Genomic DNA, 24,790 nt, shown 5'->3' with positions numbered 1-24,790 from the left:
TTTATTAATTAAAAAGTTATTTACAAAAATATTAAATATCATAAAGATTATTAAGATTTAATTTAAAGGTATTTGTAAAATACAATTTATAATTATAAAAGTTGTTTAAAAGACTTCAAATGAGAGACCTATCATATCCCATCCCTTGGATGGAGGCAAATTGGACTTTCAGGAATTAGCCGCCTTTTGAGGAGACAAGACAACTAAATTCAAACATAATCCCAAAATTAATTTACAACATCCCAACAAATTGAACCACAATCCTCCTATTGAATTAGGCCAAAGTTCCACTACTGATTCTCTGCTTCAGGTTCACCAGCTGTGGGTGGCAGTGGCTGTGGCACGGTCTCATCAGCTGTTTCTTTCTCATTATCTTCCTCATCTACCTCCATCGTGGCCGCCTTCTTCTGTTCCACCTCATCCCTCAACTTTCTGATCTCACCGTCCTTCTCTACCAGCTTATCTTGCAAGATGAGCACCTGCAATCAATCAAATGTAAACCATGTTCAAATTGCAAGTCTCAATCAAGCAATTTTTTCTACCAATTCTGGCTGTGTTTCATTCATTCTGCGTTTTAAATGTTAAAAAGTGAAAAGACACCCAAGTAGACTACGACGACGCATCGTGTCTTGGCATTAATTATTATGTGCCATGGTCGTCACAGCCATCCATCTATAAGACACCCAGCCTTAAAGCTAGTAGTACATAAGCCTCAGGTTCTCTCAAGTGCACTAGTATTCTAACATGGCATGGCATGGCATGGCATGCCAGCTGAACCAGCCTACTATCACCACCATGATAGAATCCTTACGCCAAAGGTTCCAAACGAAACAGCATCTTTATGGCTCAAGGGCCTTTAACATAGGCAACTGTAATAACAATTATCTAGGACAAATAAGCTTGGGTCAAAGGACCGGTATTTTGCAAAGATGTAAATGGCAGACATCACACTTGATGCTATAAGGAATATATACACCCATAGTTGGCCCAAGCATATGTCCCAGTTCTCTGGTCAATTGTATAGGGGCATATAAACTTGGTAAAAGAAATGGCTGGATTGTGCAACCCCTTCAATTTATTGTTCAAGACCCCCCCATGTTTTTCTCATTTCTATCAACTCTATAGCCAACCAAAAGAGCATCAGAGCTTGAACACCTCTTAGAGATTTCCTAATAATATGCCTTATATAAGTTCAATATGGAAATGAAAAGATACAGAGAGATGAAAACCATTTCATTGGACTTCTCCACATCATTTGTCAATCCCTCCATATGCTTATACAGCCCTGCAGAAAACAAAACAAGTAATAGAAATGAGATGAGCCCGTCATGCCAAAAGTTGGTATAAGAAACCAAAAAAGCAGGCTAGTCATACACTGTCAAAGAAAGAACACTATGTTTTAGAAATTGAAATAGCACTCTTGACGATTATGGCGTGCATCCATGAATCATTTGAGAATGCATAAAAGTACTTTCCAGCAACATATGACAAAATTACCTGTTGGATGATCAACTATAACATAAGCCTACAGTCCATATTTCCAACCTAATCATTTTGCATAAATATTTATACAAACTTATGATTACTTTCATTAGCTTTAGAGAAGCCAAGAACACATCACCACAAGGTAATTTTTTTGTACAACAGTTGCCAGCAGTTGCTCCATGTAAAATATGACTGGATTTGATCTCAGTTCAAGTATATATGAGGGTGCATTACTAATTTTAATTTCTTAGACTTCAGTTCAAGTATAACCCGTTCTTATGGACTTCAGTTTCTTTCCACATTAAACACAACAGTTAAAAGTAGAATTTTCTGACTCAAGTAGAATAGGAACGAATCATCATTCTACAAGCTTAAGGTGCAGTTCTCGATCTCTTATCCATTGTTCAGTACCCATTCACATGCACAGACTTACACCAGCAAATTTGGTTGGTCTTGGCCATTCCTTCTATCTGTGCAAATAAAAGAGTATAAGGTTTTGATCTGGGTGCACAAATTAAGGTCTGTTTACCTTTCAAAGACCTATGAGCTTTCTGAGCCAACGAAAGGAGGAACCATCATAAAGGCAGTGCAGTTGAGTGCAAATCATAGACTTCTGTCCTTTTTTCTTTTTTTTTTATCTTTGTTTCACTTGATTTGATTTTAAACAGTTTTTTTTTTTTTTTCTTTTTGGGTTTGGGGTGGAGGGTGTTTCACTTAAGGCTGACATATCTAAACAGTAATCTCCACCCCCCACCCCCCCCAAAAAAAAAAATATAAAAGGAAAAAGGTAAACAACAGAAGCTTAACCAATAAATTGTTTGCAGCCGGTGTCCTCATAGACCATCAAATTAGCAGTTCCAAGCTTTTGAAACCACAGGCAGAAACAAAGAAAATGTATAGTCAGTCAAAAATGTCCCAATTTATGACTCATGATACAGGTGATGAGCAACTGACCTTCAAATTGACTCCTGAGTTCTGCATTTTGGGATTTCTGCAGAGCAAGTTTCATCCCCAACTCGTGAATCTGCAAGAGAAAACAATGCAGATCCTTAATGCTATCCAAGAGGCAAAACATTAACAAGTGTCCCACATTTACCTAGAAGGAAATTTATCTACAATGAGATGAGGAAACATTAATGAAATTAGACCCTAAAACATAAATAAGTAAACCATAACATTCAGTATATTGCTCAAAAATTGGGTGTCACATCACACCCACTACACTCGCAATTTCCTCATAGAAGCCAAACAGATTCCATATAAATGTATTTCAGTAAATAACCTTTAACACAATTCATCCATTCAAACTCTGCAACCTTGTAACATCGTTATACATAAATAAGATATATTATGCAGATGCAACAAATGGTACCTTTCCTTCATTAGCCTGGTTTCCAATCTCCTCATTTTCCTCCTGCAGCGTCCTGCATTTAGCCATTAGCATCTTACCCATCTTACTTTGTGGCGTAAAATTGACAGCAGCAACATTGTCCTGCAGCTCCTTTATTTTCTTGTCCTTCTCTTCCACCAAATTCTGCCATGATGAGAATAGCAATAGCAATTAAACAAACAAATTTGACTGCGTTAGAATACATCTATCTAAATACACAAACAAAACATGAAAAGCAACAAAAGCTTCATCACCAACATGTAAACCCAAAACATAGGACAAGGGTGAAAGTGAACTGGAAAGTCATTTGACCCCATTATACTTACTGCCGTACATGAGAGATAAAGGAATTGCTTTGAAAAATATCCTTTTTAACTGGTATAATAGAAACTACTGGTCAAACCAACTTAGTAAAACCATCGAGTAAAGGAAAGGAAAGGATGGCACGAAATATGTTACTAGAACCCCTAAATAAAAGGTGGAATTTTCAGCAGCTCAAAGTACTGTGCTTCCAGGTGACCGGTCTTCATGCATACTTTCTTTACCATTTAAAGTACTAAAATGACAATATGACAAATATTTAACAAATATATCCAGGACTTAAAAAATTATGTATATATGTAACATTAAATGAAAGTCGTGTTTCCATGCTGTACAAGTTGTTTTCATAATATCAACTACATAATAGAATGCGGCCATATCAATTATCTTCATTCACCACCATCCCATGAAACTTTTCCATATCAATATGGTGTTGGAACTTTACCTCATTATTCTCTCACTAAATAGTTGTGTTAAAAAGTGCATTGAACATAAATGTTGTCATATTTCTCTTTTGCACAAATTTGTATGGTCAGTGTGACTTTTAGAAATCAATTGGCATTATGAAATATGAATGCCTTATCACCGACTCTAACATGTTTAGGATAAGGTACAACTAAAGATAATATAACATTATATTACATATGTAATAAATATGTTATTCCCTTCTATCCACAATGTCAATTAGCCCAGAAGCCAAAGTGACTCCAGATGAGCCACTACCTACCATGCCATATGACATCCTAAATATAACCCATCTGGGAACCAAGACTTACTTAACTTCTGCACACGATGAGAAAATCTCAAACAAATAGATAAACATATAAAAACAAGTAAAACAGACTAGAATACAATCAATCAAAACAACTTAGATAGTAGAATTAAAAAAGTCAAGTTCTAATCAGGAATAGGCAACAAGACATGCACCTTTAAACGTGTAAACTCTTCGTGAATAGCTGGATCTAGTAACAATCTCCTTGCCTGTTGAGTTTACACCCAAAAAAATGGACAAAAGAAAAGAGCAAGAGAGATACTTAAGCATAAGTGGCACCAACACATATAGATAGAAAGACACCACAAGGTATCAGAAAACAACAAAAATTGGAGAACAGCCAGTTGACCACTATTTCAAAATGAAGAAAAGGGGCAGCAATATAACATTAAAATTACAAAACTTAATCTAGATTATATCATAACACATTCAACTCCAATCTAAACGGTAAAGGGAAAGTACTTTTATTTATTTATTTTGCAATAGACGGGATATAATTTCCTCCATAAAACTTCACTAGAAACTTTGTCATAAGCTTCTTCATTTCTTCTTTTTCTGGAATCATAAACTTTTTTCTAAATGTATAAACACCACAAATCATTTTGTTTATCTTCATGCCTGTCCATTAGGTGCCTCTCCAAGTACAGAGCTTCATTGTTGACCTACAAGGCATAAAACCAAATTGGTTTCTGGACACCTTGGCTTCTTTTTTAATCTTTGCTTAATCACTCTCTCCTACAGCTTAATAGTGGGGCTTGGGGCTCATTAATGTGATTCCTCTATAATTTCTACAACTTTGTATATCTCATTTATTCTTCTAAATAGGAACTAAAGTGCTCTTCCACCACTCATCTGACATCCTTTTTGTTAAGGATCATAATGAATAATTTTGTTACCCAAAAAAATGTCCTCTTCTACTATGCATTTTCATGCTTTTATCAGGATATTATTTGGTCAAACTGCTTTGCTATTCTTCATCTTTTTCAACGTTTGTTTTATTTCACTTGGACATATATGTTATAGAACATGTAATTCATATCTTCTTCAGAGTTACTAAAATGCCCCAACATGAAATTTGTTTCTCCACCTTCATTGGCTAACTTCAAGCAATACTCATTCCATCTCTCCTTGATTACCCCCCCCCCCATTTACTAGTACCTTTTGGTTTTCATCTTTTATGTATTCCACTTTATTCAAATCCCTTGTTTTTCCTTCTCTTGCTTTTACTAGTTTATATATATCTCTTTTCCCATCTTTTGCATCAAATCATTAGGGTAAATTTTCAAAAACTTCTGACTTTCCTTCATAAACTACTTTTTTTACTTCTTTTTTTTTTTTTTTTTACCAAACCATAGCTTTTTAGATTTTCTTCATTACTACATTTATGTAGAGTCTCATAGCGAGCTCTATTAGTTTTGATTTTTTCTTATCCCTCTTCATGCTACCACCAAGCCTCGTTTTGATGACCCTCCTAAAACCATTTTTGTCGTATTTTAAATAAAAATAGCCATTTCAGTCCACAGTTTGCCTCTCACGCTATTGTCCAATCTCTTCTTCCATGCTTTTACCTTAAAAATAGTTTGTTTTCCACCTCTTAAGTCCCACCAATTTTACTTTTCATCATTTGTTGAATGGTTAAGCAGTCTCCCTGTATAACTTTACAATCTTTACAACATAAGTAGTCCTCTAGTCTCTTAAGTAGACTATTTGGGTAGTTGATAAGCCATTTTTTATATGTGATCGGATGTTCATTTCTTAAACTTAGTGTTGGCTATAATGAGATCACATCCATTCCAAAATCCAAAATAACTTCACCCTCCATATTTCTTTCTCCAAATTCAAGCCTGCACGAACATCACTATACCTCTTCCTCCATCCACATGACCATTTAAGTTGTTCTTATAATGATCTCTCCTCTAGGTATTTCGCGTATTATCAACCCCTCTAAATCTTCCCAATATTGTCTTTATCTCATCTCCTAATCCAAATTGCAGCACATATGTACTAACAATATTGAATATTCATAGTCTCTTATCCTATTCTCTTCATATCCGCATCCTTCAAAGTCTTATCCTAAATAATCTCTACTCTATTTGCTCAATCCATCCCTACATACCTAAGTTTATATCCAGATTTTGTTAACATTTTAGCTGTCAATCCAACCTGGTCTCTTGGAGGAACAGTAATATTTTTTTCCCTCTTAATCATCACATCCACCACTTTCATAGGTTTTCCTGTCAACATTTTGATATTTCATAATCCAATCTTTAATCTATGAACCCAGACTAACTTTTTTACTTGCATCTGTCCATGAAAATGCGAGAAGACTTGGAAGATTTAACACTACATTCCAGATGCTGAAGCAATGGCCTTAGCTCATATGTCATGATACTTGGGCAGTCCAATGAGTTGCCAAGAAGGGTTACAGCCCACAATTTGCCATTTTCCCTAAACCCTTAAAACGCTATTGTTGAAAGAATCCCAGAATCTAATTCCTAAAATACCGCAATAACATGCATAAAAACAACACAACACTAGCCCTTCTGCATCCAAAAACCTAGATGCTTTCCACAGCTTACAAAATTACCCACAGCCTAGTTGTCAGCATCCTGATCCAAGCCAAAAATTTTCTTACATCAATAACTTAAAATGCCACATTGTCTTCTACAATAAGAAGAATAAGGCTTCCTAAAGTGTGCCAATAAACCACTTAAAAGAAAAGTAATCAGCAACATTAAAGGATCAAATTCTGGATAAGAGTAGATAAAATCAAAAGCATTAAACTAAATTAGAAAGAACAAGACAGAATGGGTTGCATGATTGTGCAAGAAACTAGTATGCATTTGTCACCTGCATTGATGGTGGCTTGAGTTGCGCTCTCAAATCTCGTACAGAAGACTAAAAATTGAAAATTCAGAGTTAGATGAGGAAAATACAAAAATGATTGGTCAATTAGCACTAAGGATTTCATGAATATTTTTAAATAAAATGGAAATTACTAACTCTAAGCTACAATACGAGTTCACTTTACTGTCTATATAGATTGGAAACCCCCATGTTCAAGTTTCAAAACAAGCATGGCAATCATAAATCGAATACATGAAATAACAAGCCTATCCTTGAGAAATTTTTCAACCCACCCCCACCCCCATTTGAGTAAGTTTTTACCTTTGTGTCTGAAAGACCAAGGTTCAAGTTGTTAAAACAGCCTCTTTGCAAAACCAGGTTCAGGCTGCACCGCACATAAAATAACCCTCTCCAACCCCCCTCACAAGATGAGCACTAAGAAAGCCCTACACAGCCAAGGGGTAGGAAACAAAAAACTACAGGCCTGTCCTTGAGATTTCTTTACCTTCACTCCCCACCCCCAAAATACTAGTATGCATACGCAAAGAATGCACTTCAGAACCAACAAATACCATCCTCTTTGACTCTCCCCAACAGACTCTCCCTTCCTGACCTCTCTCTCTAAAATATTGTCTACAGTACTTGATCCCCCCCCCCCCCCCCCTTCTTTTAGTTATGCCCTATCACTCTCTCTTTCTCTCTAGACATTTCCATTTGTCACACTTCTCTATTCAATCAATCAAAAAGCCTGCCCGAAACAACCAATGTTAAAACCCAAAAAACCATAACATTGAAGATGAAGAAAAATAAGCTATTTTTCTCACAACAAAAATTGAATAAAAGATACTACTAAAAGGGTATGGACCCCTCCCAGTCTTCCACAGATCAATATATCAGAACATAAGCCAACCCAAGGGATTTTTTTTTTTTTTTGGGGGGGGGGGGGGGGGGGTCAATCTCTTAAAAACTCAGATTTCCGAATGACCAAGAAGAATTAAGGCCATATGATTGCCATAAAAGACCTAGAGTCTCGTTAATTCATTATGTCTCTATTAGAGAATTCATCATCAGTGTTTTTTTAAATTTGGTGTGCCTTGACAGAACACATGCCAATCAGAAAACCAATTAAATTGCTACAAGACAGAACATCAAGTTAGATTCATGAAGAGAAGAAACAATAATAAAATTTGAAGGGCAAAGCTAGTCGCTCACCTTCAATTCGGCTATCTCCTGCTCCCGCTTTGCAAAAGTTACAATGAAGGCAGCTTCCTTCTTTTTTCCTTTTTCTAGCTGATAGAATGCAAGGAAACAGAGTATGAAGTCTTGCTTGGTTTATTTAATTTCTCATCCAACCTAAGAAAAGATTTAAAATAGAACGAACCTGCTCTCTCAATGACTCCTCAGCAGATTTCAGGCTCTGAAGGTAATTAACTACTAATTTAGGTTCTACAAGGAGAATAGGATAATCAACAATCACAGAGCAAACAGAATCACAAAGACAAATTATTAAATCATTCCAAACTGAAATGACTAACCAGGAGAACTTCCCACAGGTATGAAGGACTCGTTCTGAAATGCAGAGCGCCACCTTTGGATTTCAGACTTTGCAGCTTCAAGCTCCGTCTGAAACCAAAATCAATAGGATTGTAGGTCAAATAAGTAGTCCTTGATATGTTAAAGGCATCCTCCTTAATTCCTCACTGAGAGAACTGCAGGGTTCAACTCCCATTACATGAAGATAACAATTACTTAAACTTATGTGAGAAGCATCCATATAAATGACAATTGCACTTCCTCTCCCCCGCCCTCAACATTGTCCATGCAGTGATCATTTATGAAGGTGAAAATAACTTATTAGGGACATATTAAAGCAATAATGAGCTAACAGCTGATGTCAAAAGAAATCAATTCTTACTTGGCATGCTGCAAGGCTGTCTTTGCAAGTCTGAAGGCTGCAAAAATAAAACAAAGAATATGTGTATGTTAGTGCTAAAGGGTTAAACAAATATTTGATACAAAAAAGCAAGATAACATATTTCAAAAATAGACTAAGAAGCAATCTCCAACAATACCTCTCACGAAGGGACAAAATCATCCCAGTTGCCACACCAGGTGCAGTTTCTTCTACTTTTACATTACCCTAGATCAAAAAGGAAAGCAATAATTGTCAGATTACATTTACAGACTTCAAGATATGACTGGAATTACAACAATATCAAGATACCCTAAGATGCTGCTTATATGAATAGTTCAAGAAAGTAAGTTATGAGGTAACATATTAAAAATAAGGCAATCTCATGACTAAAATGCAAAATGAAATAGAAGTGCAAGTATCTGAAGAAGATAAATAAATACAACAGTAAAACACCTCAACAAACAATAGCTCAAGTCTTCACTTCCCCAGGTTCATATGTTTCTTACTTTTTTCTAGTAGTTAACTTCTATAGAGTAAGGAAAATTAATGCAGCAATTGATTCTTGTCCACAATAGCATATCCTTCCTGGATATCAACTGCTTTTGGTCCTATCAACAACTTCCATGAGTGCCAAAGCATCTAACTCCATTTTAGTAAACACCACAATAATTAACATTAAAAAATATGAGAAACACTGCACGGTAAACAAGCTGTGGACAATAACATGAACAAAATTGACGTTTGACACTACACCAACTACTCCCACCCAGGGATTAAACTGCCCACGGCATTATTTCCACCAACACCTACAAATTACCTTCTTGGAGCTAAATATATCGTCCTCATCATCTTCAAGATCCCCAAAGCTTCTCTTATTGCCTAAAATCACAGCATAACATAGATGAATCAACAAAAACACAATGGCATCCCATACACTAAAGGTAATACCTCTATGTGCGTGTGTGTGTGACTTAATTTCCGAACCTGAACGCCTGGAACCGTTGATTCCCGGAAAATCGCCTCCAAAATCATCATCCTGCATGTGTTGCTCAAAAACATTAAAATTCAAATACAAATAACAACCAAAACAGAAAAAAAAATAATAATAAAAAAGGTCCTCTGAAACCCTAGATTCAAAATAATGCGTTCATGAAACGGCAACACTTAATCGGCACGCTTACGTCGTCGAGATGGGGATGAGAAGCCATTGAATTGATTCGAAAGTTTAAACCCGGGCTGGACCTCCCGCGACTGGTTCGATCAGTTCCGTATGTAGAATCTAGAAAACGAACAAAAGGGGGGCCAATGAAGAAGAGAATGAAAATAATAAAAGAAATAGAGAAGAACAGTAAATATTAGGGTTTTCCCAGATTTCAGAAGGGAGCGACACAGACCCAAATCAACAAACCAGCCACTCCACCCTGCCTTTGCTTGCTAAAATGCTGCCGGTCTCAAGCTTCAAATTAAACAGATAAATTAGTAGTACGTCCCATGAATTACGGATAACGGCCAAATTTATATTTTATTTCTAATAGTTTCACCTTTTTTTTTTTTTACCTAATCATTCCAAATTTTTATTATTTTAATTACACACGAACTTAGTTTTTACATTAATTTAATTTTTATACCTTAAATTTTTTTTTCATATGACAATCTAAATTTTTTATTATTTCGATAAGTACTCCTAGGGGTGTGCATTCGATTATAACCGAACCGAACCGAACTGCCCCATTGAAAATAACCAAACCGACTTGATACACTAACCGAAATAACCGAAACCGAAATAACCGATTTGAACTTTGAACTAACCAAACCGGAAAAATAGCCCAAAAACCGAACCGAATTAACCGATTTGACCTTTAAACTTACCGAACCAAAAATTAAACCGAAAACAGCCCAAAGATTTAACCGAATACATCTTGATTCAATTCCTTGACATCCTGATATATTAATTTAATTTACCTCCAAGTCAATTCCAAATACATCTTGATTTCGAAGGTCCTAACCCCCTATTATCAGCAACAGCAAACATTAAAAACTAACAAAACAGAAAACATGGGATGATTTTTTATTTTGACTCATGACAATTACAGTGGATTATTGAGTTCTTACTACACTAACAAACCAAATTCAAATTCCTTTTCCATAGAGCATACGCTAAGGAAAATTTAATTGCTCAAAGTTAAACAAAACAGCAACAGCAAATCAAACAGTAAATCATGGAAGAAAGCCAATAGAAACATCGAAGGTATCTATAGGTTAAACAAACAGCAAATCACAAAACACTGAAACAGAACCAAATCACAAAACACAAAACAATAACAAGTAAGCAACGAACCAAATCACAAAACAGAAACAAGTTAAACAACGAATTATCAAAGCGCATTGAAAGATTACACAAACAGCAAGGGAAACCAACCAGATCGAACATGACAATCAAAACCACACGACGATTAAGTTGCCGAAATTGTATTACCTTCTCAAATCGATGACGATGATACCCGCAAGATCGTTAATGGTGAAATGAGGAGGGTGAAATGGCTTAGGGTTTGCTGTCGCGTTCGACGGGGTGGGGGGTGGGCTGGGTCTCGGACTATCAGGTGCAGGGGGGCTGGGTGTTGGGTGGGGGAGAAGTCGTCGTCGACGGTGAAGGCGTTTGGGTCTGAAGGCGACGACGAGGTGAGGGTTAGCCACCGATGACCTGGGGCTAGGGTCGATGCTTCGACCACGGGTGGAGGGGGGCTGGGTCTCGGGTTATCGGGTGCAGGAGGGCTGGGTGAGGGAGAAGCCGACGAGTCGAAGACGAGATAAAGGTTGACGACGGGTGGGGGGGTGACTCGAGTGAGTCAGTCTCTCGGGTATGCTGCGCCTGCGCAAGAACGAAGAAGAAACGAGAAGAAAGGCAATGGTCACAGAACATGAACTTGGTAGTGAGGTTGTGCCGCCAGCCGAGTCGGTCGGTTCGGGTTTTGTGGGCATTTTTATCTAAATATCCGAACCGAACCGTTTAACCGAAATCTTTATAAAATATTAATCGAACCCGAACCGCTCATATTGGCTAACAGAACCGAACCGATCGAACCAGTCCGTTCGGTTTGGTTTAATCGGTTAAACCGAATTTATGCTCAGCCCTATCGATAACACTCATAATTCTACATTTTTAAGTTAATTTAATAATTTTTGTACTTTTATGTATAAAAAAAATAAATAAAATAAGACAATAAAAAGCACGTCACACTTTGTTTGGGTCAAAATACAATAGTTAATTTGACTTAAAAATACAAATCCAAAAGTATAATAGAAACAATGAAAAGTTCGATTCCTACACTGAAAAAATGTCAAATTATAAGAGTTAAATTAATTCAAAAATATAGATTTAGTGATGTAATTAGAATAAGAAAAAATCATAATGATATCATAAAAAAATGTAAAATTATATAGAAAAAAATATAAGTTGGACCATAAGATGACGTTAAAATGTTTAGATTATATAATGTTATATTTTATTTGATACGGAAATAAATTATTTGAAATTATTATCTCTCTTATTTAAGTAATATTTATTAATTAATATATAGATTGAAAAAAATAAGATATAAAAATCATTCAAGACAAAAGTCTTTTTTATTAGATTTGTTAAATTTATTAGGCAACACTTGAAAAGAAGTCACGTGACTTCTTATCTGAATTTTTTCAGATAAATTTATCTTCTCCCTCTAGATAAATTTATCTTGATCATTACAAATAAGAAAAAATTACCCATGTGTCCTCTAATATATTTCAAAAAAATTAATAAATAGTTTGATAAAAAATTTATAATGTTTTCCAACCTTATATTGACTATTATATATCTTGATTCGAAAAATATTTTAACCTTATTTTAATACAAATTTATCTTATTAATTTTAACAAATGCTATCTTAATATGATAAGAAAAATATCATATGAGGCTTAAATGACAAGTGTGATGACTCCTTAGGGTCTGTTGCCCTAGGCATGTTTCGTGGTTTTCTCTTTATGATTTTGATTTTGTGTATTATGTTTTGTGGAATTATCGCTTTAAGGTACATATCATATTTTATGGTGTTTTCAATGTTATATTAATTTATAATGACACATTTTATAGCTTAACGTTGATATTAATTATAAAACAACAAACAACTAGAACCTGGTTATTTATCTTTAATTATATCTTATTCTTTTGTTAAATATTATTTTCTAATTTTTTTGAAATTTAATTAAAATAATTATTAAGCAATTTCTAATATATTTGTATAATAGTAGAAATATATTTAATAGTTATGCTTAATTAAATGTAATTGTAATTTATAATATTCATGATATAATTTAATGTAACATATGGATACATATACTTAAAATTAATGTAATATATTCATCATTTTTAGAGATAAAATACATATACATATAAATAGTAGGATACAAAAGAATCTAAAATACATATGCAATGCCATACCATAGAAGTCCAATAATTATATTATTTTTAAGATTAACCCTTTTTCATAGTATAATATAAAAGAACATAATACAATACAACAATAAAAAAGACACTCATTCCTACTTATGATGATAGGAAAAGGATACAAATCCAAAATTACTATGGATTGGAAGCCAATACCCATTATATGTTGAGGTTACCAACATATCATTGATGGTAAAATATAATTTTAATAATAATTAATAAAATAATATAAAATATAATATATTTATTATTAAATAATAAATGATTTTATAACTAACATCAAGCTCTTTTGTTTGAATTGGATTCTTATCCTACTAAATTAGTATAGAAGGCAACTAATCCAATTTCTATTAGGAAAACAATACAAATCCAAAACACCACTGACTTGGGATCCACATCCCCATTATATATATAGGATGCCATACATCAAGACTAGCAATACTACTCTTTAATACAAGTAAATGATCAAATTATGGATCCTTATTCGTCTTCACATTCCCCGTCTTACTCTCTTAATGCCCATGAAAGCCATGATAATCCATGGTCGATATCTCAAACATCAGCTTTGGTTCTAATCATTCTCGGATTCCTTATTTCAAGTTGTGTCGTGTTGTTCGAATTCTGTCGCAGACGCCCAGAAGAAGAGGAGACAATATTGGTCGATCTCGAAGCCGAGGAAGGAAGGCTTGGGGTTCGAGGTCAAGAGAGAAGAAGATCAAGCAGTGGTGAGAATCTACGGATGAAGAAGTGGGAAGTATACGTGACATTGGCTATCGTTTATAAGGAATATGAAAGCAAATTGAATTTCAACAGTTGCGCAGTATGTCTAGAAGATTTTGGGCAGAGTGAGAGTTGTAGGTCTCTTCCAATTTGTGGTCACTTATTTCATCCGCAATGCATTCTTTCTTGGTGGTCTGTAGAGATGGAGCAGGAGGACAAAGACTATCTTACTTGCCCCACTTGTCGTTTTAGGTTTTGCAATGAATAAATTTTATAATTAATAAATATAATAATTGTAACTCAAAATTTAAATTTAATTGTAACTGAGATGCTAAATTTGATTGTAATATATCTATAATTTAATTTTTTTTTTTGTAGTTCATCAAAATTTATCTTATTTGTGACTCGTCTTTTTTATATTTATAGATGAATAATAAATTTATAAATAGATATCCAATACTCTAAAATTATGGTACTAATATTTTAATTTTTCTACCCATAATTTGTTCAGTTGGACTTTTCATATAAATCTTTTGTGTTCATTTTAGTGTTCTAAAAGGCGATTGCCACGAATACCTTCAAGTCGCCTCCTTAGGTGTCGAACCTAATTAATCAGGCCCAAGCAGCGCTTAGGTAACCAATGCAGCTAAGATGACGCCTCCCATACGTGTTTTTTGTGCCCGATTTTTCCCTTTTCCCCTCTCTCTTATATCCTCTCATCTCGTGATCGTGATTTGAGCTTGTTTGTTGCTCGACTCCATCTCCATCCAAGACCAGATGGATGGATCTAACATCTAACAACCGGATTTGACAGTGCTACAAGAAGGAGACGATGATGGAACGACGACAAAACAATGGTGACGATGGCCAATTAGCATGGGTCAGTTTGGGCATTACACTGTAGTGGACGATGGTAGTAGTCACCTTACTAGGCTCTGATAAGAGTCGAGAATTTGCTAATAACTTTATATATATAAATAAAGATAGATTTATATCTATATATGATTTGTTTATATATATGTGTGTGTGTTTGAGATAATATAAATTTCATTTAAATAATTTTTTTATGTTCCGGTAAGGCGTTAAGTCCCAACCTGATGTCCGACTAGCGCTTAGTACGTCTTAAAACACTGATTCATTTATATATAAAAAATAAGATATAAATAAAATATAAAAAACATTTCAAACAAAAATATTTTTTATTATATTTATTAATTTTTTTTAAAAAAAATTATATAACTTTTATCTTAAATTTTTTACATAAATTAATCTCTTCCACTCCTTCAAATAAATTATTTTAAATCTAATAAATAAATTATTTTAATACAATATCGAGTAACAATCTTTATCTCACTCCACTCATTTTAAGAAATGGTACCTAAGTCATTTACTTTAGTTTTTTAAGACTTAATACTTTGTGCCAATCAGTAGGTTAATAATCGATTAACCAAATCATCCCTCCAACCCAAAGCGACCGGTAATGACAGAAAATCAAATGGGATTTAAGATTGAGCATTGAGGCGAGGATATACGCAGATTTGATTAATACTCAATCTAGCTTTGGTTGTTAATTTGTATCTGTTCTTCGTTTAAAGTCATTACAATTTCCGATCTTTCCTCAATTCTTCGCAACCAACCATCGGTGGAATTACTTCTCGTGTGTAACAATAAAATTGAAATTATCCAATTTGGACGAGGGTACAAGGAAAAGAGCAAATCGGATGGAAAGAAAAAGGATAGACTAATGGCATAAAGCGAAGCTCATTCTGTCACGGGATCACATTCAAACATAGAAATTCGCAGATTATCACTTGTCAACGAGAAACGACGGTTTACTCTATCTGAAGACGATAAGTATGAGGATATGGTACTTAATTCCTGGAACGGCGATCGTCTCCGTCATCAGAATCAGAGTCCTCATCCGAAGTCCACGGGTTTTCGAAATCCTTGAGGTCCTCGTCGGAATCTACCATATCCTCCTCATAGTAGTCATCAGAGTTGACGTCTTCGTCGTCGTCGACGTTGAGCGGACGGCCACGGACCTCAATCTTGGACTGCTTTACCCAAGGCTCAGCTGCAAGACCAAATGGAGGTTGAATCAACGCTTCCGCAGCTCTGCTCGGATTCTCAAGCGACCGCACTTCGGAGGCAGAGGCAGTGACTTTTACAGCCTCGGCAACGGCTGCGGCGCCGTGCCGGAGGAGGCTGCCGCGGATCAGGTGCGGAAGCGAAGCCTTGCTTTGGTTTATCAATAGTCTCGACGCCGCCATCGCAGCAGGCGAGCCTGCCATCTTCTCGCACTCTCAATAACACAAGAGTCGAAGGAGCTTACTGACTGGAACAGATATATAGGCGCCCATATATGGGAGAGTTCTAGGGTTTAGCGGCTTTCAGGGTTCTTCCAGAGAGATCCGTGCTAGGAATCTCCCCCGTGGTGCCCTTGTTGGGCTGGACTCTAGAGTTGCAGGCCCAATTAGGGGTCAGCAAGAAAACATAAAATCTTTTAAATTAATTAAATCAAATCGGTTTAAATCATTAAATTGTAATTTTACAAAAATAGTGATTTAATGATTCTAAAAATCCCTTAAAAGCGATTTGGTTTAAATTTTATTCTTCAATAAACTATGAAACCGATCCATCGTCGAAAGTTTTTTATAATTAGATTTTTATTTAATCTTAACATTATGAATCTTAATTGATTTTCAAGTAAACTAACAAAATCATAATATAAGATTGTAAATGTACACAGTTTTCTATATATGCATAAAAAGGGTTTTTGAAAAGTGGTTAATAATTTGTGAAAAAATGTTACAAAAATGACAACAATCAAGTCTTTGATCGGTATGTGCCATGATCATCGTATGTTCTAAGTCCAAAATTACGTGCTAATAATAAGTCTTTATTCGGATTGTGAACATACTTAGAGTTGAGAATCTTTCTACTTTGAGCATAGTACCTGTTATATGTATTTCCCGTATCACCTCGCATGGGCCAGACTCGGTCCGATAGATCGGCCCAATCACCTAAGGCCAAGAAGGCCCGGACGACCTCGTCAAGGAAAGTCCAGCCTCCACCAAAGATCCGGAACTCGTAAAGCGAGCATATGGCGAGCTTCCGGTAATCCCCCAACGAGCTCCAAGCAATCGACTAACGAGCTCCTGAAATATCCTCCAGATCGTTGGCCCATCCAAGTCGCTGGCCTAAAACCTCCAGTTCGCATGAGTGGCAAAGTTGCTGAGAAGTCAGAGGTAGGGTCCAATCACTTTATCTGTAACAGCCCATGCCCCTCGTAATGAGGATCTCACTCCCGGTCTTGTGAAGGCGATAAGAATTGTTTGTCCCCCATTATACAATCACTGTATTTTTATATATTATCTAAATTGTAAAAGTCCCTCAATATAAATGAGAATCAAAGAGACCATGAGGGGCAAGGACGAAAAGAATAATCAGATACCGCCACTCTGAGAGAATAATCAGACGGCGACCGTGGACTAGGCATCGTTCTGGCCGAACCACGTAAAAGATTCTGGTGTACACGCTTGGAATTTTGGGGGGGGTTCCCTTCCTTCTCGGTATTTTTGGATTGACTCACCGCGGCCCAAAACGAATCACGGTCGGCCGAAATTGAACGTCGACAGTATCCTAGAGGGGTGTTAATTTCTTGAAGAAATATTGTTAACTTAATGAATATTAAAATTGAGTTTAAACTTAATATTATTGTGATAAATTATTTCCTATTTTGTGTAACATTTTCTTGTGTATCTTTGATAAATCATCAATCGAGTAACCAATCTTGATTTAGTCAATAGATATACATATTTCATGAATTTACAGATCTTACCTTCTAAAATATAATTAATCAACTAAAAGGTAATTAATTAGCCAACTAAAAAGAATTGGACTAGGGTTTTAGGTTTTGTGTTTGATGACTTTAATTGGAGGTTCGTAAAAGTACTGAAATAAATACAGAAAATGAAATACTTGACATTTTGTCATTTTTATTGATATTTTTAAAATATCAAAAAGTGATATTACTAGAAATTGAGATTTGAGACACCACATGCTAACTCCTATAAGTAAGGGGTTTTTGTTTCTCGAAATAATCTCCGACCACTAAGTTAGTATTTAGATTTTAGAGAACAAGTAAAAGAGGAAAATAACGAATAAGACATAGCTCTGAGTATTTTTTTTTAGTTTTAGAATTTAGGGCATATGCCTTATTAGCCAGAGAGGGGGGGAGGGGAGGGTGTTACATTGACAAGTGACAATTTGTTACAAGAAACACGTGTATTATTTAGATACGGAATCACATATTATCTAGATGTTTAGCATATTTAGTGACTCACCTTGACCTAGGAAACCCCTTTCCCAACAGAGAAGAGAAAATATGGGAAGGACAGCAAAAAGAGAGAGACTTAATTTTCTTCTTGTTCAGGAGATAAGAGAGCTTAGAAGAGGGCTTACATATGGGACCACAATACTTAAAAGAGCACGACACTAAGCAGCAGCTTTATTTCTCCTCTGTTGGAGCATCTCAATCTCACACTCACACTCACACTCACTCATTGCTTGCTACAACCGGCACCTTCTCATACATTTGAGCCGCTCTAAATCGCCGGGGAAGGAAACAGCGGCTGCCGAACCGCTGCTGCAAGTAGATGATGGCTGCAGACAGAGCTCCTCCACAGGAGATAATGACATCCCAAGTGGTGGAGTAGAAGTCTGCACTAGGATCTGCGTAGAAGTAGAACCCTCCGAAGTGGCCCCTGAAGAGATCATATGCATGTGGCAGCAGGCGAATCAGGGTGGTTCCGATGTAGAATGAGTGAGAGAGGACTTTTGCCTCTGAAATTTGGATTATGTTGAGTAGGATTTGAGGGAGAAGGAATGCGTCGAGGACCAGACCAGCATAAGAGATTAAGGCCCCCCAGACATGAGCCACAGAGCCCTGGTAATTAGAAGCAGAAGAAGAGGGAGGATACTGATACGATACAGCCACTACCTGGCCATAGCCAACGTTGTTCTTACCCGACTTCATCATCAAGGCGATGAGTACCCCGGCAATGTAGAATGGTAGAGAAACAAACAAAACCTTCTTCTCGGCCACCCACGAGCCCTTTTGGTTTCCCTCTCCCAAACGCGCAAACCATGACAGTTGGAGAAGCCGGAACTGCAGCAAGAAAGCTACCATTGTGACCACTCTTATGATCACCTCGTTCACTTCAAGCCCTCCACCGCTCCAGAGCAGAGCATTCTGCCGATTTCTGTTCCCAATAAAGAGAGCTTCAAAGTTGAGAACCAGAGGGATCATTTGCCCCAAGGTGAGGATCACAAGCATGATAAGGGACATGGAGGGAAGCACATTAGGATTCTTCTTCACATACCAGAGTTGTAATCCCACAAAGACACATTTCAGTGTGTTGGAGATCAAAGCCAAGACAATCTCTAGATCAATACGGGTAACTGCCTGCTTGGCTGTTGAGGTATAGTAAGCGTTTGAAGACAAGGTCAATTTCTCAAAGAACAGAGAGTCATTCTTCTCCCGCGTGCTCTCAATGCTTCCCTTAATAGTATTCCCACTCTTGGCATTTAGTGGCGCGAACTGGAAGTTGAGAAGAATGTCACAGTCCATGGAAACATTGGTTAGTTTCCTAAGGTCTGGACCAAGCTGTCTGCAACCAACCATACAAAGCTGTCCTGTTTCATCGTTGTACACCCCTTCAGCCGAAATTTGCCTGACGCCATATCGGGGTATGAATGATGAATTAGTAGAAGGAGCCTCGTAACCTGATATTGATGAATTAGTTGAATAAATCCTATAACTTGATGCATACGCTTGGATGCTTATTGTGTAGCTGATGTTTACTGGACCTCTAGCACTTTTCTTCTCCCCAGCTTCAGGAATTACATTTGTTGATCTCGAGTAGTACCAGCTGCCATATGCCTCATAACTCTTATTACCCACAGAGACAGGAACTGCATTCCCCCAGGCAACAACTTTCCTAGTGGATTCCATTACCGACATGTCAAACTTCATATCATAAGAATCCCCCTTTGGATATCTCCGCCCCTTTCTCTTGGCAGGCTTCTTCGTCGGGCATGACTTCCGGGCTCTCTCAATTTCCGTGTACTCGTATCTCAACCTCGAAGCCCTCACCATCCTATCAACAGAACTTCCAAACTCGATCCTCTTGAAGTACCCCGACTCGTTAGCAGCCTTGTTGGTCCAAATTTGGCCAACAAGTGTGCTCCTGATTCTGATAGTCTGGAAGGCACGAAACCCGAAGCTCAATCTGGTTGAACAGTCACCAACACGAGCGTTTCCCAGAGCATCACTTGAGTACAAGATTCGGCAACCCACAACACGCATCTGGTTCTTGTTTTCGTCCCATGATGCTTCTGCCACGAGCGTTGTGTTGGGATCAAAAGGAGATCGGTAATACCCAGCATAGCCATCCTTTCCAAATCCTACCAAGAACCGAGCCTTGTGTTCATCCTCGGAACACTGAATGCTTCTCAAGTACATTATTTGAGGCAAATAGTCAATATCCTGACCAAGAGGTGTACAGTTCCGAGAAGACGACTCATTCGCATAGTTCAAGTCAAGATTTAGCCGCCATAGGCTTGAACAGGTCCGCCCTGGTTGCCAGCCAAGTGATTGGGTTTTTGGGACATCAATCCCACCAGGAAAGCCCCTGCCAATTTCCTCCATGACTAACCTGTAGCTGTAATTTTTGGATGAAGAAACTGCGAGTAGAGAAATTGGCTCAAAGTAACTGGGATCGTTAGTAGGACTCAAGCTCTCCAATCTTCCAGTAACCAAACTAGTATCAAGAGTCAAATTCAGTGGATTGCTAAGCTTAAGAACTGCTTCAAGATTGACAAGTTTACCTTCAGTCGAATACCAAGAAGCCGAGCCGACCATGCAGAGTTTCCCAGTCTTCTCGGACCAGAACCCTCTTAAGATGAACCTCAGCGGATTATGCCATGCAGAATTGCTGGAATCATAAGATTGGCGCGCACTCGTCGAATTCCTTCTAGGAACATAAACCAGATTCGATGATCGAAAGAGCAAGTTGGCGTGAAGCAAGTAAACGCCATTGGCTTTGGTCTTATAGATGTTTTGGGTTGGCCGAAATGAGGCATATTTGAAGCCGGAATAGGATGAGTTCTCGCCAAGAATTCTGTCGCCGCCATGGTAGTGAGTTGCCAACGTTTGGAGATGCGAGTAGAAGGTGTTATCAGGATCGGTTGGGGTTGATTCTGGCACGATTGAAGCGCAGTGATCGGAGTAGGAAACTGAAGTAGTAGGAGAAACGATGCTGGAGAGGAGCAGGATCAAGAAACAAAGGATTAGCCACCATGTCAGTTGATTCATTGCTCCAACCATATTGACTCTGAATGAAAGCAAACAAGAGAAGAATAGGGTATCTATTCTAATGTCAGTTCCTTTTATCTTCAGGCCAAGTCCACCATGTCGATGATTGGTGACTCCACAACTTGGTTTTTGGGTTACGTTTTTGTACACCGTGGATGGACTTTCTCTTTCATAGAAGTCATCGCCGGCTCCACTAGAAGAAATCAAGCAATCGACCGACCTGTGCTTGGACTTGGTCTTCTAGCATGTATGCATCCATCATGTTAAAGTGGCACTACAACACAACTCAATTATATGCTAGCTACCACCTCACAGATTAACTAGATTAGGAAGAAGAGCAAACTCTTTTGGGTGCTAATGGAGATCGTAGTAGTAATTAAATGAACATCCCGACATAATTGGTAATAGTAGTTTTGGAGTTGGCAGCTTGATTTTAACTCAATTTGTGTTTCTAATAATCGGCCCATCTTCTTGTTTTTTCTGCTTTGGAAAGATCTAATGGTTGAACGTAACCGTCACGGCCCTGGGATTGGGCTTGACTTAGTATATATAATTATTATTATTATTATTATTATTATTATTATATAGAGCGTTATGAAGGCGTCAATGCCAAGAAAGTCTTGGAAGCTTCCTTCCCGACAGCGAAGAAAACAAACAACCACCCCAATAATCATTCCTCTCCAATTGCATCGAAAGGCCGGCTCCGATGTAATTAAATAAATAAGATATCAATAAAATGGGTTTGAATAATATTTTTACTTTAAAATATATATTACTATTTAATAAAATTCAAAAATAAATTACTGGATACAAAATGTTAGCAATGTAAATCAACTATCATAACGTGATGTAGCAGTTGGTTCGGTCGATGTGCCTAATATAAAGGCTTTCTTAATGGGTATAAGAAAAGAGTGTATCAATACAAGAACATGCATAAATGGAAGAGAAAATACAGTCAATCATATAGTCCTGATAATACAACCCAACCCAACCCAACCCAATAATGGGGCGTCATGTATTAAAATCATTAACACATAACATCATCATCATCATCATGTCATTATTGGGTTGGGTTGTGATAACACACTAGCACGTCGACATAATATTACCGTTAATACTTTATATTTTCTCGACGAAAGTTGAACTGTGATCAAACAGAGATTTATTTTTATAAAATAAATTGATACATAATAAATATAAAAAGAAATGCTGCTAAAATCACATTTTCTAGTTCATCTTCCTGGGACCTATGTAGGGATTGTCCTGAGATACCACAATAGGCTTTAACTGTCATCGTCCCAAACCAATGTCCTAGATTAGACCCCCACCACTACTGGCTACCCATAAGAAACCATAGTTGATTAAAATCACAGATATATACTGCCTAATTAAATGACAGGAAAAGTTCGATAATTGTCTGCTTGTATGGTTAAAAATGTAACCATAAGAGTAACAAGACCCAGCTGTAGTTAAAGCCACAATCCCATATCAGCTTCCACCTTACTGACCACTAACCATAATTAAATAAAAACTTTAAACCATCATATCCATATAAACAGCTATATACAACAGGGCTCCACAACTTAAGTCTAAACTATACGGAACGAAAATTAAATATGATTTGCCTATATATGTCTTACATGCATAATGCATTGCCAGCATCTCAAAATCGCTAGTCAAGAGGATCAAAATAGTTTGGAGCCTTGGGCACAGAGGGTGCTCGACCATTTCCTTTCTCCGCAAGGGAAAGGAACTTCTCACAGTCCTTGGCCCCAATTTGTGAAAATGTTTGCACAAGCACAGTGATATAGTCGGCCAAAGTATCTTTGAAATGCTGCGAACAGCTCTTGTCACCTGCATCGAGATCCTGAACCCCACCTTTAGCAAGACAACCAACTTGAGCTCCATCCTTATAGGCTTTGCATGCCACCAAAATATCTTGAGCACGCTTGTAGAAATGTCCGAAAACAAAATCCTCAAAATGCTGCATCCAAATACAGTTTGAAAAGATGGGATTCTCCATATACGTATGAAAAATCCCCACACTAATTCTAAGAAATGCTATACAGATGGACATGTTGCATTGACTCATGCAGTTTTTTTTTTTTGCTTGATTAAAAAGAACAAATAAACAAGGAAAATGTCAAGTGCCAGGACCTGACATTTGTATTAACCAGTGACAGTGCATCATTTCAGGACCTGACACATGAAAATGTCAAATGCCCCTACCAAATAAACAAGGAAAATTTCTAACGTGTCAAAGGGCACACGCTGAAGTTTGCTTTTATTTTGTTAATCGTCCAAGAATCAAACACAAGTAGAGGGACAAGCCAATTGCTAATACACATGAGACACATTAGAAGTTCAAGGAAAATAATTTACAATGTGAGACATGATCTTTGTCTATCAATAACTTAATGTAAATATTTATCATGCATCAACCTGAAGGAATATTCTAATGTTCAAGTATTTATAAACCCCTCCCTATCCCTCTTCTTGTTCTTCCCCTTTTATGTCAACCCCAAGCATTCATGACATTGCCCCTCACCGCCCCCGGCCCCTGTTGCCATCTAGGTCAGACAAGGTCTCATTTCTCTACTCATGTCCCTAAACCCCAGGACCCCTGCTGCTGCCATCTAGGTCCCGAAAGCACTCATTTCTCTACTCATGTCCGCAACCCCACCAGAAGGGGGCCCTGTTGCCATCTAGGTCTCACAAGCTCTCATTTCTCTACTCATGTTCCTGTCCATCTTTACTACACTTGTGTATTATAATAAGTATGTGTGTCCACGCATGTGTAGTAAACAGATTATCTATGACACTAATTTGTTTAAATGAGGTGTATTCTGGTTGTGGTGTGCTCTAATTTTTGTTGATATACGCCCCTTTGTACTTATGTCTCAAGTCCTCATGCTACCTGTATGTCAAATCCATTTTTAACAGATATCCTCTCTTTCACCCAATCATATCTATATAATTCTCTCGCCCCACCCAAAACAACAACAAAACCCGAATGTTTCTTTCAGCCATTCAATTAATGTATCTTCTATAGAAACCATAATACACAAATTCTGTACAACAACAATCACAAGCCATAATCCCATTGAATACACAAATTATGTAATGACTTCAAAATAGCTGTAACTATTTTGTGACATGAACATTCTCTATAATTATGACATAAAATTATGTTACAACCACCAAAATATTGTAGATCAGACAGTCCTTTCACAGTACTCTTGGTTGCATCTTCTGGTTATTCTTATGGTTTTTCACAATAGAGATTTACTGAAATCCTTGGCAGGAGTCATCTAATAAAGTATATCCTCCATATCCATTCCTCCCCTCTTTTTTAGTTTTCTATTACAATCTCTTACTTCTGATCCCCTCATTTTAAGTTCATTCGTTAAGTAGTCAATAAAAATATGGGGTGTTATTTAAAAAATTATTTTCTGGTATTACGTTTAGCTGAGTCATAAATT

At 37.0% G+C, this 24,790-nt stretch overlaps 3 protein-coding genes across 6 annotated transcripts in view; all 3 read right to left on the bottom strand.

The window, feature by feature from the left end:
• Positions 1-69: 69 nt before the first annotated feature.
• On the bottom strand, positions 70-11,672 carry LOC127791993 (FKBP12-interacting protein of 37 kDa). Of its 2 annotated transcripts, XM_052322263.1 has the most exons (16): positions 11,207-11,672; positions 10,125-10,186; positions 9,912-10,009; positions 9,715-9,766; positions 9,548-9,609; positions 8,888-8,955; positions 8,731-8,767; positions 8,351-8,438; positions 8,197-8,261; positions 8,028-8,105; positions 6,819-6,866; positions 4,124-4,177; positions 2,858-3,019; positions 2,440-2,509; positions 1,230-1,285; positions 70-479 (listed from the first exon to the last, which is right to left on the bottom strand). In XM_052322263.1, exons 3-16 carry the CDS (start codon positions 9,936-9,938, stop codon positions 291-293), a joined length of 1,056 nt encoding a protein of 351 aa, XP_052178223.1. In that variant the 5' UTR covers positions 9,939-10,009; positions 10,125-10,186; positions 11,207-11,672; the 3' UTR covers positions 70-290. The 2 variants fall into 2 exon arrangements, with proteins under 2 accessions (XP_052178223.1, XP_052178222.1); XM_052322262.1 differs by lacking the exon at positions 10,125-10,186.
• A 6,816-nt stretch (positions 11,673-18,488) lies between these two features.
• Positions 18,489-21,320, bottom strand: LOC127791735 (uncharacterized). Its single transcript, XM_052321709.1, has one exon. The coding sequence runs from the start codon at positions 21,318-21,320 to the stop codon at positions 18,489-18,491; it is 2,832 nt and encodes a 943-aa protein (XP_052177669.1).
• Positions 21,321-22,796: 1,476 nt separating this feature from the next.
• LOC127791957 (probable ubiquitin-conjugating enzyme E2 26) overlaps positions 22,797-24,790 on the bottom strand; it is a 56,399-nt gene continuing 54,405 nt past the window's right edge. For all 3 annotated transcript variants that reach the window (XM_052322191.1, XM_052322192.1, XM_052322189.1), the window contains exon 8: positions 22,797-23,292. In XM_052322191.1, the coding sequence (XP_052178151.1) occupies positions 22,981-23,292 (312 nt within the window). In that variant the 3' untranslated portion in view covers positions 22,797-22,980. The remainder of the gene's footprint in view (positions 23,293-24,790) is intronic.

The sequence above is a fragment of the Diospyros lotus genome, chromosome 15 (genome assembly GCF_014633365.1).
Source record: "Diospyros lotus cultivar Yz01 chromosome 15, ASM1463336v1, whole genome shotgun sequence".
In the NCBI taxonomy this organism is placed as follows: Eukaryota; Viridiplantae; Streptophyta; class Magnoliopsida; order Ericales; family Ebenaceae; genus Diospyros; species Diospyros lotus.
The sequence above is the reverse complement of the archived record's forward strand: the minus strand, read 5'-3'. Positions and strand labels throughout refer to the sequence as shown.

Coding starts and splice junctions, on each gene's coding strand:
- LOC127791993 (XM_052322263.1), bottom strand. CDS start 9,938: ATGGCTTCTCATCCCCATCTCGACGAC. Junction 9,610..9,714: donor CAACGGTTCCAGGCGTTCAG/GTTCGGAAATTA, acceptor CTGTGATTTTAG/GCAATAAGAGAAGCTTTGGG. Junction 6,867..8,027: donor AGGAGATAGCCGAATTGAAG/GTGAGCGACTAG, acceptor TTCAATTTTTAG/TCTTCTGTACGAGATTTGAG.
- LOC127791735 (XM_052321709.1), bottom strand. CDS start 21,320: ATGGTTGGAGCAATGAATCAACTGACATGGTGGCTAATCCTTTGTTTC.